A 12,291-nucleotide genomic window follows, 5' to 3' on the forward strand; every position below is an offset into this window, starting at 1 on the left:
AAACAATTGATAATTAGCTCAATATAATTTTGCCACCTGAAATTTGTTTCAATTATGTGAATAAAATTTAGTGGACAAGAATAAACATTTTATAGTATACATTGAAAAAATGGCTTTTAAAAATATTTTTTGCTTCTTAAATATATTTACTCCATATGTAATTTGGGAGTTGGTATTTTAAGAAGTTCTTTATAGGCCCAGCTAGCACAAGTTATAAAGTATTTGTGAAGTATATACAAAGTCTGATGCTAAGGTACAGGTGAGATTTCATGTCTGTGACAAAGATGGAAACCCAGAGATTCTTAATTCCTAACTGCCTTGTATTGCTTTAACCTTGGCTAGTTGGAAGAGTGTCCACATGTCATCTCAGTATGTGTTATAAGCAAGCATTCTAAAAGAATTTGTTTCCTAAAGACCTTGAATTAAAAATTAATCCTAAAGAAAGATAATGAGCATTTCTGTTTATTAAAACGATCCTACCATTTAGCAGTAGCATAGACATAATTTACAAGTCACTTGCCCTGTTTTTAAATTCTGTAAATCTGGATGCTTTTTTAATTTTGGAAAATTTATATTATTTCAAACTTTGGGCATAAAGTGAGAGAGACTTTTTCTTTTTAGAAATGTGCAAACTTGAGAAAAATGCAGTAAAATGTGTGTGAACTGGGTATTTGGTAAAAATGCATTGCAAGCTGGTATTGAGCAAACAAGACTAATATCCAAGGCTGATGTTAAGCCAATATTAACCATTATGGTGATACTGGTTGTTATTATTGAAAAGCTTTCTTACCAATTGATCACTGAATAGAAGAGGATATATTGTGCTTTAGAAAAATTGCTAGTTTATCATCATACATGATTTATGTAGCAGTTACTATTTCTAAATAGTTTAGTTTTACTTTGATTTTAATGTACTTTTTTGTAATTAGTAATTACTTTGGTTTTATTTTATGTATAACTTTATGTAATTAGTCATACTGTGAAGAGTTTTGGTATTGATAACTTAATAATTTATAATAAATTATTAAATAGAACGCCAAGAATGGAGAGATAACAAAGTTTTAATACATTTCTTAACATTTCTTTTAAACATCATAAACATGAATCTTCTGAATCTGCAGGAGAACAAAGAAGAAATGATATTAATAATGAACTGACGCTTGGAACATCTTCTGATACTGTGCAACAGTGAATACAAAATAAATAATTTTATTTATGGAGTGGAAAGCAGCTTGATTATTTCAAGGAAAAATATGACTGCCTTATTATTGCTAGTGCCATATTGTCAGGTGCGAATGGTGCTCAAAAGTTGTATCATTAAAATTTGAAAGTGCTAAACATATACATATTTAGTCATGTAGCAGTTATGTTTTGTTAAAGTTTATGGCTCATGTAAGGAAAATGTGTTGTCATCAATGAGGAAAAATGTCTAATGAGTCAATTTCACAATGAAGCGCTTAAAATTTTTAAATTAAAATTTTATCAGTGTTAATAGTGTTAACACTACCTGCTTTTTAGTTAAAAGTAAGCATTTCAACCATGAAATTCTTAGGAGGGCATAAAAGTATATCAGTTTGACATGCTGCAATTGAAACTTACGGTGAAATATGAAACAGCACTTTGCTAAACTAATGAAACAAGGCAGTAAAATTTTAATCACTACTGATGAAACTTTATTTCATATAAGAGTTCATTCTGCTTAAAATGTAAAATGCAAGAAGACTTTGATGGTTTTGTTTTTTGTTAGAAAGAATAGCATCTAAAATACTATATCAAACTTCACTTTTAGTGCTTGAGGAAAAAAATGGTTTCAGTGAGAGAAATACTTACATTAGACAGGGTTTGTATAGACAGCACCTGTGTAATGCTTGGTAGACAATCTAGAATTCCAACCAAAATTTTGGAAAAATTTCTAGGTATTTTATTATGGTGGTGTATAAGTCACCACATTCAAGTCTCCATGGATGAGGTATCAAAAGATATAGATCAAGTAAATTTCTTAATTCTTTTCTAAATAGTCTTTATATTTACTGCCACACATGAAATCATCAAAGAGAATTACAGTACATTGAAGAACTGGAATTGAAATAACGAAAACAGGAAAAGTCTTTGGTCCTTAATGAGCATTCTCTGGGGATAGTTTCAATTTTTAATTTCAATTAAAATAAATACAAAGGCTTGATATAATTTTTAAACTGTTTATATCAAGCTTATATATTTTAATTGAAATTATGAAATGGAAATAGTTGAACATTTAGAAAATGAGCATTTTTGAGTGGTTTGGCTTTAGCACACAATATTCCAACAGCATTGTCAATACTTTAGCATTATAAAAAGGTTTCAATTACTAACATGGATGAGAGATACAACAAACATTAAAATGATTGAACACATGAAACTGAAAAAGTATAAAAAGGTAGGAGCTGTTGTAAAAATGAAGAAAACTGAAAAACTATGAAAAGGTGGAAGTTATTGTAAAAATAAAGAAAACATACCATTTGAAGCAGAACAAAATAAATAACATTTCCATAACTTATAATAGAAATACCGAAAATGCAAAACTCTGAAGATATTATAAGTTAGGCTAAACAAATTTTGAGTTACTGTTTGGCAGAAGCAGAGAGGGGATTTACTGAACAGTATTATTAATATGAAGAAAAAGTCTGCTTATTGAGATATCTTACCTATTATTTTAATAGAGAAGTCATTGGAAAAGTTTGTTGTAATTCTCTTTAGTTTAGTATTGGCTCAAACCACTGTATCATAGTGACAGACTTATGAAATGAAAAATTACAGCAAGCTGGGTGCAGTGGCTTATGTTTGTAATCCCAGCACTTTGGGAGGCTGAGGTTGGAAGATTGCTTGAGTTCTGGAGTTCAAAACCAACCTGGGCAACATAGCAAGACCCTGTCTCTACAAAAATAATGATAATAATTAGCTGGGCATGGTGGCACGTGCCTGTAGTCCCTGCTTCTTGGGAGGCTGAGGTTGGAGGATTGCTTGAGCCAGAAGGTAAAGGCTGCAGTGAGTTATAATCGTGCCTCTGCACTCTCACCTCAGCAACAGAGCAGACTCAGTGTCTCCCAAAAACAGGAAGAAAAAAAATGTATAGCAACAATTTTAAATGCTGTAGAAATCATTGGAATGATTTCTTTCAGATGATTGGTGCTACAGCTTGTATCACTTGGTAAGCATTTTTGTAATACCCTTATTTAGAGATTATAAGAGAAATATATTTAAATTTTCTGAGTTATAAATTCATACTCGTTATTAAATATTTTAAATGTCCCCATTGATATTCTTTGTTTTGTATAAAAGCATAATGTCAGACTTTCTCTGTGTGGTGGGTATATTCAGAGTGTCACTGAATGCCAGCATAAAAATTCATGGAATTGAGTAGAAATTGGCCTGTCTTAATGACCTATGGTTTCTTTTTTAATGTTCTGAAGTAATTGAAGGGAGTTTAGTCACACAGGGAGGTCTAGGTGAACTGACTTTGAAGTTTATTACTAGACTTTTCTGACCTGGAATTTTAAATTATTTATTGTTGTTACTTGAATATGTCAGAATTACATTACTGGACAACCTTTTACACGTTCCTCTTTTCTAAAACCTAATTGGACAATTACAGTTACCTGGTTTAGAAAATTACATTAGCTCAGAACCCAATAACCCTTGATAACTTAAGCCTGTTAGTGCAGCAATTCCCAAGTGTGTGTGCTTTGTGCAGAGCGTTGGACTGTGTATTGCTTTTGATGTGGGGACAGAGAGCTATCATTGAAATAGACATCTGTTTAGAAGTGATATTTAGATGAACATCTGTATTTCTGAAAAATAAATATGAAGTATCTTAAGAGCTTAAGTATGTTTTTTTTTAAAATGGTTCAAATCCAGATCATTAGCTCATCATTTTTATTGCTTCTCATTCTGTTAAGTGACAAAAGGGGAAACATTTGTTTTGACTAGTCTTTCTTTGGAAATTTTTGGACTTCTGCCTTTGAGTCTCTGGGAGCCAGTTTTACCAGTTGTTTTATCAGATAATATATTCATCTTTGGGTTTTAAACACTTCAGATATCACTGATCATGGTGTAGCACTTCCCCATGGCTGAGTGGTAAGCACTTACCACAAATGTTTTGTGATTTGTGATAAATAAAAATGATTTAGGGAAATAATTCTTGTCTCCAAAATATGAGGCAACTATTAACAAAGCATTTTTGTTTTAGGTTTGGATTTTCTTTCCCTTATTCCAGTTGATCCCCAGGTATGTATCCTGAATTTAAGCAACTAATTTGTATTTGATTGTTGATTATGTCATACTAACTAAAAATGGCCAGTTGCATAAAATCAGGACAGTCAACTCTTGAATTACTTACATTGATGGAAAGGAAGTACTGTGCAAATATTTCTTAATTTTATTTGGACGAATGAAGTTGTTTTCCAGTTCATTTTTGTCTTTAAATTTTGAATTTTATTTTATTTAGCTTAATCAGTTGGCATCTCTTACAAGCATTTGAATGATTAGAATGAATGGAAGCAGTGCTGAGTGGCTGGAAGTTAAAATTTTACAAATACAGTTTTATTTTTTAGCTAAAATATTCTGTACCTAGAAAATTAATAGCTAAACGTGATGAGACAGACTTGACTCATTAACATGATTCTTCATTGTTTTTAAAGACATTCAAATTTAGACTTTGGGGAGACCCCAGTTTCAAGTTGCTTTATGTCAGTCATCCCTGTTTTCTCTGTCAAAGATGAGAAACTGTAATAGCTCAGAGTCCCAACATGAAGACCTTGCAGTGAGCGTGGATTGCATAGACAGGCTTATAGCAGAGGCAGAGCAGAGGAGGAGAAGGCATGAGAAAAGTGAAGGGAGAAAGTGACACAGAACAATAGACTTTGAGAGGACTTAAGTATAGGAAGCTACAGAGGAAGAACCACAGGTCACTGCTTCACAAGCTGCTCAGTCAGCTAAGCACAGGTCCTATATCAGCCTCCTGTTTCAATACTCTGTATCTGATTACATCAACAGCACTAGAAATTTGGGCCCAAGGTAATATGCAGACTCAGGAATTTCTTGTCATTTTGAGTTGACCTCCTTACAGCAGTATATATAACAAAAGTACCTAGCAAAGGTATCTGTATAGTTTTCTAGGAAATGGATTCTTGAGACTTAAAGGATTACTGATTTTTATGTGATCAGTTCTTTTTAAAATTATCTTGGAACCTAGAGGTTTTTATTTTATAGCTCTATTTTGTATACTTAGTAGTGATCTAACTTACTTGGTGAGTCAGTAGTAGAAGGGTAAGGTGGGGCCTTCAGTTTGCCATAGAATCCTTAGGTTTTACTACTTGACCTCCATATTATTCCTTAATTCCTATTATTGTATCTACATTAAGGGATACAAGGTTAGAACTTAAGTGGCTGCAACCTGAATACTATTAAGAATTCAATGCATAGGGCCTATTAATGGCAGGACTGTAGCATCTAGCACTACTTTCATAAATGAAGGGTATCTTTTTCTTACGAGGCAATCAAAAACTGCCTGAGAGGTAGCAGGAATAAAATGTAAGCTTCTGGAGTTTGTTATCGATTTACTCCCCAGTTTTAGTGGAAAGTTAGAAATTGATTTGATTTTAGAAAGGAGGTTTAATACCTGACAATTCAACTGTCTTTAGAGCTCCTTAGAAGCTCTTTAAGAACAACTCTTCTCTCTGTAACTAATGTCCCTTGATTGTGTGTGTGGCATTGATTTTACTGATGAACCAAAACAGTTATCCTTCCAAAACATTAAATAACTTGTCCTCTTGAAGGGCAGCCTGAATTTTAGTTGTTGCTGTCCCTCTGACTGGCAACTTAAACCTGGGACTGTTTTATTCACGGGTCTTGGTAATCATGTAGTCTAAACCACTTGACTTTTAAATTCCTTTTTCGTAATCCAGTGTTTCTAATGATAAGCTGTTTAATCTATAGAATGGGGAATGTGAATCAGATTTGCTTACTGATCTTTCATACAGTTGAACTAATGGCAAACTTAAAACATCTCTTGCAGGATATCACTAGGCCTCTTTTTTTGCTGAAGTGCAGTTGTTTCTCACATAAAATATTCTATACTGATACAATGTTTTTAGCTCATCTCTCTTCACTCCTCTTTGACAATATTAGAGTAGTACACTCAGGTTTGTACTTGTTTGGGATCAGCAGTCAGGATTGTAAGGGGACTTGAAATACGAGCACTAGGAAAGGGATGTTGAGCAGGCATCACAAGGAAGTTGAGATTAGATCTTCTTTAACATTTATTGTAAAACTTTGTTATTACCTGAGGTAATTTTCTCCTGAGCATCCTGTGATAGCTACCATGTAGTCTCTGTTTTAGAATGAATGTTGTCATTCTAATGACACATATATTTTATGTTTATGTACAAAGGAGTCCAATGCGATCATTCAGCTGGTCAGCCTTAACATTCATAAAAGGTCTGTTTGATACTCAATTCACACTGAGAAAGGCTAACAAATACTTTTTTAAATGGTATTAAGCAAAAATGCCAGTGTAAGCTCAACGATTCTTTCAAAATTGACACCCAACTAAATACAGTTAGGGAGCAAATTCTTTTTGAAATTAAGTATGAATTGTAATTGGAGGGCCAATATTTAGTATTAAATGACCAGTTATTGTTGACATTGTTTGTACTTTTACCTTTGTATGTGGTCAGCAAACAAGTTCCACAAGTTTAGAGAGAATCAAGAATATGCTGCATTGTCTAAATAATGTAAAATAGCTAAATTCATGCCACCTTCCACCTAAAGATGTGGAGTTTTGAGCAATTTTTAAATCCCAGTGAGATTTAAATATGTGGCTATTGCTTGTGCATATTTAATAATTTCTAGTCTCTATTTAAAATCAAGTAGCCTCTTCCTCATTGACATCATTGTTTGTTTCAAGCAGTACTGTCCTCCTATGTTTTTGGATAGTCTCACCTCACCCTTAACAGCAAGCAGTACGTCTGTCACCACCACCAGCTCCCATGAAAGCAGTACTCATGTTAGTTCATCCAGCAGCAGGAGTGAGACAGGGGTCATAACCAGCAGTGGAAGTAACATTCCTGACATCATCTCATTGGACTAACGGAGGACTCACTTGATGCTGGGAATCACTCATCAGAACTGCTTTTTCTTGGATTTCTAGTCTGTGGAAATTTTTTTTTTTTTTTTAACAATTTGGTATTTATTGAAAGTCAAATGGATTCTTTTGCTTTCTGAGGTGAACACAGAAGACTGCAACAAGAACCAAATGACATGCAAGGATTTTTCTTAATCATACTGTACTCTCAGCATCAGATATCATTCAGCCATAACTGTATCTTCCTGAGAGATGGATTTCACTTTTGTACATTAATGGATGGAGCCTACAAATCAGTGAAAAAATGTTTTTGTTATAATAGAGCAATAAATTATGTAAATATTCAAGTAAACTTTTTTCTAATTAAAAAAAAAAACATTGTAATCACTAATTCTAGAATGACAGCAACTTCTGTTTAACCTTATATGAAGGAAAAAAATATATGGAAAGAACATGTTTGCTGAATGAATCCTTTCCACGGAGATCTGTTCTGTTTCATTGAAGTAATGAAGTTTCAGCAAGTGGCCAAAGCTTGGGTTCCACTTTTCTTCCTGCAGTTCCACTTTTCTTCATGATCCCATCAAAGAAAAAATGGCATTTGTGTTACGTGGTTTTTTCCTGGTTATCATTTACTCTTCGATGTTGTTTGCTAATTAATGCTGTGTGAAGTTCTGGAATTTGGCTACTCTTCGTTGGTGATTATGTTTAAGAGCACTATGCAGATTCTGCCCTGACATAATGTGTATTATTATATTTTTAGTAACTGTACGCTCTTCATTCTAGAGTTACAAATTTGAGGTTTACCTTCTCAGAAAAGAAACTCTATACAGCCATTGAATGAAATGTCTTTGGGGTATGGTGTGACTGGAATGTTTGTTAGAAATTTGTTCGCACTATCAAATATTGATATCTGGAAGCCAGCAGAAGAGCAGATTTTGGGAGGTAGTAATAACAAAATGTAAATTCTTCCCAGGAATTGAATTTGCTCATTTATTTCACAGAATAGTAATCAAATATTTGTTAAAACTTTGTATTTTGGTAGCACTGACATAGAAAATGTGTTTTAGATTTATGATCCTATTTCTCACCAGTGTAATTTCAGTCTCAGCAGACATTTTCAAACTTAGGGTGAGGGACAGCGTTAGAATTCTTTTTAATTTTTTTAAGAGGAAGTCTTCCCTGAAACCACAAAAGACAAAAGAGAATTAGAAATGTTTGAATTAAAGTGAAGAAAGTTTGGGGAGGATGGGCCTGAACATACTTCCTGTCTCAATCCATGCTACCCCAAACACTCCAAGGAACCTCTGAGGTTTTATTTGGTGCACTTTGAAAATTTCTCTTCTATAGTGTGTATGTTTGATTTTAAATCACACAGAAAACTGGGTTTTACTCTTAGAGAAACATTTTCATCTAAGTTTTACAGTTTGCATCATTTGACTTCCTAAATCATTTTTGAGTTCACAAGGATTTAGTACTTTTCTGTTTAACTTTCTCTCTCTAAGCTTTATCTACCTTAAAAACAAAGTCCTTTTTTTTTTTTAATGGTCAGTCTAACCATTGATTTCTCAAACTGAAGTGCCCAGGTGAGGACTCTTCTATTTCAGTTAGAATAGGGATGTAATACTTAAGAGTTGGTACAACTCCAAGGAGCTGACTTGTTTTTGGTTGTTGTTTTTTTTTTTTTTTTTCCTTTTTTTTTCATCTCAAGTTTCCATGGCCTTTGTGTGCTCTTTTTACATTGATTTAATTTCATATGGTTTTCCATATCATCCATTCTTTGGCTGCATCGTCTCCTTATTCAGTGGATTATCCCTTTGTGGGGGCTGCTTATTTTAAAGATGTAGTTGGGGGGGAAGCCCCGAATCTTCCAGCAGTAGTTGCACCATTGTTGCCAGTTTTACCTTCTTAGTCATTAGATTTCCAAACCATGTTGAAGGTTTTTGGTCCAGATATAGTATTTCTTTCTAATAAAATTTTATGTTGCTGCTCTAAATACAGATGCAATTTCTGTTGACTCTGTAATCAGATAGAAAAAGTTTAATGTGATTTGTGTGGTATAATTTGTTAATAAAGAAATGATGTATATTTGTTATTTTGTTATGCTTTAGATTGTCAGAGACTCCCCCAATTTAATGAACAAAGCTTTATAAAGTAAATGAGAATATTAATAGAAATTAGTTTATTTACTTGGTCCTTATAACTGATACCTCTGTGCTTTTGTAATTGTGATTTGTTTTTTGTTTTTCTATTTTCTGTGAACAGTTTTAATATTCAGTTTTGGTGTTTTACACTGAAATTACATATAAATTGTTAATTTATCTCATACAGGCAACTAGCATTTTTAAAAATATACTTAGAGGCTGGATGCAGTGGCTCACGCCTGTAATCCCAGCAGTTTGGGAGGTCAAGGTGGGTGGATCACCCAATGTTGGGAGTTTGAGACCAGCCTGACCAACATGGAGAAACCCTGTCTCTACTAAAAATACAAAATTAGCTGGGCGTGGCAGCACATGTCTGTAATCCTGGCTACTCGGAACACTGAGGCAGAATCACTTGAACCTGGAAGGTGGAGGTTGTGGTGAGCCAAGATTGCGCCATTGCACTACAGCCTGGGCAACAAGAGTGAAATGCTGTCTCTAAATAAATAAATAATACACTTTGAAGTTTATAATCTTAAAATTGGGGCTTACATTGTGTATCTGTCTTTGGACGTTAGTACTTTATGCCTTTGGCCTTATGGCAAAGGCATAATCATGATGATTAAGCCATCAACCTTTAATATGGTCCCTGTTTCTATCCAGACCCTGACTTTCTAGTAGTTTATTTTGCTAGCGCAGATTTCTGCTTAACCAAATAAAAGAGAATTTCAGAGGGGTCATCTTAGCTGTCACCTACATTCTGTCAGCCAACTAGTGATTCTCTGGAATATCTTAGGAAAGGAACAGTAATTGTCAGTCTTCTAAAGTGAAATGTTTTTTATCTTTTTCACTTAGAAATATGAAGGACTTTTCTTGCTCTGGTAACCCCCCCCCAGTGTAATTGGTGCTGAAAATAGCTTTGTGCCTGAGGTCTGCTTTCACTCACTTTCTGACCTTTAGATGAGCCACTTCAGGGTTTTCTGGCCAGAAGTTATAAAAACTTGGCATCTATCCTAAGATAATTGTAAAGGCAAAATGAAAGCATTGAGGTGAATTTAGATTATATGGCACTTACCTGGTAATGTGTTTCAGAAAAGCTAGAATGAAAATATGATGCATAGGTAAGGGATAGTGAGTATAAGTTGGTTTGTAATTCTTGGTATAAAACTCAAGTTTTTGTTAGTCTTGAGGAATTTGAAGAAAGGTAAAATGTTGGATTTTAAGTGAAGTAGGATTGAACAGGGACTGTTTTGACTTGGACATTCAGACCTTTCAGACACTGGACAACATTTCTAACCAAGTTGTCTTCTGCCAATAAAGTATTCATTAGTTGACATTTGTTTGTATTTTAAGTAAAGTCAATTTTTTTAAAGCATTAATTTCACAGGTATGCCTTTCATTTCTCTGGCCTCCAGTTGGTAAAAAAGCACTTAGCTGGTCCATTCTTTCTTTAGTAAGCATTTTTATTTTCTTATATTTTCCTGCAAGATTTTCTGCATTTTCATGGAATGTCATAATGGCATTACCATTATTTTCTAGCTCTTCATCATAAAAAAAAAATGTAGAGCAGTGCACCATTTAAACATGTCTGACATTGGATTTAGTGGTCGTGCGTCCATGTGATATGGGAGCTTTAAGTTGTCATTTGGATTGATGATTGATAATTCAACCTGATTCATCATCTTTTTTACTACAGTTCTACATGAATGTGGTGAAACAGGTAGAAAAGAATTAACCATTTCTCTGCTTTTTGAGTCTAATGCTCCTGCCAAGTGTCTGGTTTGTAACACCCGCCACACCCCTACTTTTTTAGGAACCTGCAATTCCTAAAAGAAATAATTAAAGCTTTATAAAATGTCCATTCTTTAATGCTTGCCTGGTTAAATATTGTTTGTTTTTTCTGTTTATGTCGATAGTACATGCTCATTGTGGAAAATTTAGACAATACAGAAAAGTGTAACAATTGACTATAATTCTGTTACCAGAAAAAAATCACTTTTGCTATTTTTGCATATTCCTTGCCAGTGTCTTTGCTACTTCTGCATATTTTTACATAGTTTCATCATTCTCAGTGTAATTTGTATCTTGGGGTTTCCCCCTCAATCTACAGGCATTATTCCATGTCATTAAAAACTGTCAGAACTATTAGTAATTTTATGGTACTCCATTGTTACGGATGTGCCATGATTCATATAATTTTTCCCTATTTTGAAGAGTTTAGATTGTATCTCATATTACCACAGTGAATGTCTTTGTGTATAAATTATTTTCTTAGGATAAAATCCTGGAGGTGGACTTTCTGGTCAAGGGTATGAACACTTTTGTAGTTCTTGATTCGTATCACTTTTCCGAATGGGTATGCTAATTCATAGTCCAACTAGATGGTATAAGAATAGTGGTCTAGCCATCGTTTCCAAGAACATACAACATTTTATCTTTATGCAGGCATCTACACTAAGACCTGCCCTTCTGATCCTGTGGAACAGGGTTAACTAATTTGTAGATCAAAGCCAGAGACTTTCCCAGGCTTTCTTAGTTTTAAATATATCTGACATGGGCTGGGCACGGAGGCTCACGCCTATAATCCCAGCACTTTGTGAGGCCAAGGTTGGTGGATCACCTGAAGTCAGGAGTTCAAGCAGCCTGGCTAACATGGTGAAACCCCATCTCTACCAGAACTGTAAAAATTAGCTGAATGTGGTGGCAGGCACCTATAGTCCCAGCTACTTGGGAGGCCAAGGCAGGAGAACCGCTTGAACCTGGGAGGTGGAGGTTGCAGTGAGCTGAGATTGTGCCACTGCACTCCAGCCTGGGTAACAAAGTGAGACTGTCTCCAAAAAAAAAAAATTATTTATGTATATTAAATATATGATATATATGATCTGACATGTTTCAGAAACACATATGGCTATCCAAGCTTTTCACATGATTTTTCTTGCTCTGTAAAGTTGCACAAATATTCTTTGTCAAACTGTATTTTCCATTTTTAGTTCAAAAGTGATGTCACTTTTTTTTTTTTTTTTTTGAGACGGA

The 12,291-nt window shown here is 34.1% G+C and overlaps 1 protein-coding gene across 9 annotated transcripts in view; it reads left to right on the plus strand.

Annotated features, from left to right (window-relative positions):
• PIAS2 (protein inhibitor of activated STAT 2) overlaps window positions 1–9,205 on the plus strand; it is a 120,927-nt gene extending 111,722 nt beyond the window's left edge. For 5 of the 9 annotated variants that reach the window (XM_012440823.3, XM_064379211.1, XM_012440825.3 and 2 more), the window contains 2 exons: window positions 4,226–4,263; window positions 6,944–9,205. In XM_012440823.3, coding sequence (XP_012296246.1) covers window positions 4,226–4,263; window positions 6,944–7,126 — 221 coding nt within the window. In that variant the 3' untranslated portion in view covers window positions 7,127–9,205. Of the gene's footprint in view, window positions 1–1,121; window positions 1,231–4,225; window positions 4,264–6,943 lie in introns of those variants that run through there. The other 4 variants (XM_064379213.1, XM_064379214.1, XM_021670066.2 and 1 more) reach the window with 2 other exon arrangements.
• The last annotated feature ends 3,086 nt before the right edge of the window (window positions 9,206–12,291 follow it).

The sequence above is a fragment of the Aotus nancymaae genome, unplaced genomic scaffold (genome assembly GCF_030222135.1).
Source record: "Aotus nancymaae isolate 86718 unplaced genomic scaffold, 86718_ANA_hifiasm-v0.15.2.pri h1tg000020l, whole genome shotgun sequence".
Lineage (NCBI taxonomy): Eukaryota > Metazoa > Chordata > Mammalia > Primates > Aotidae > Aotus > Aotus nancymaae.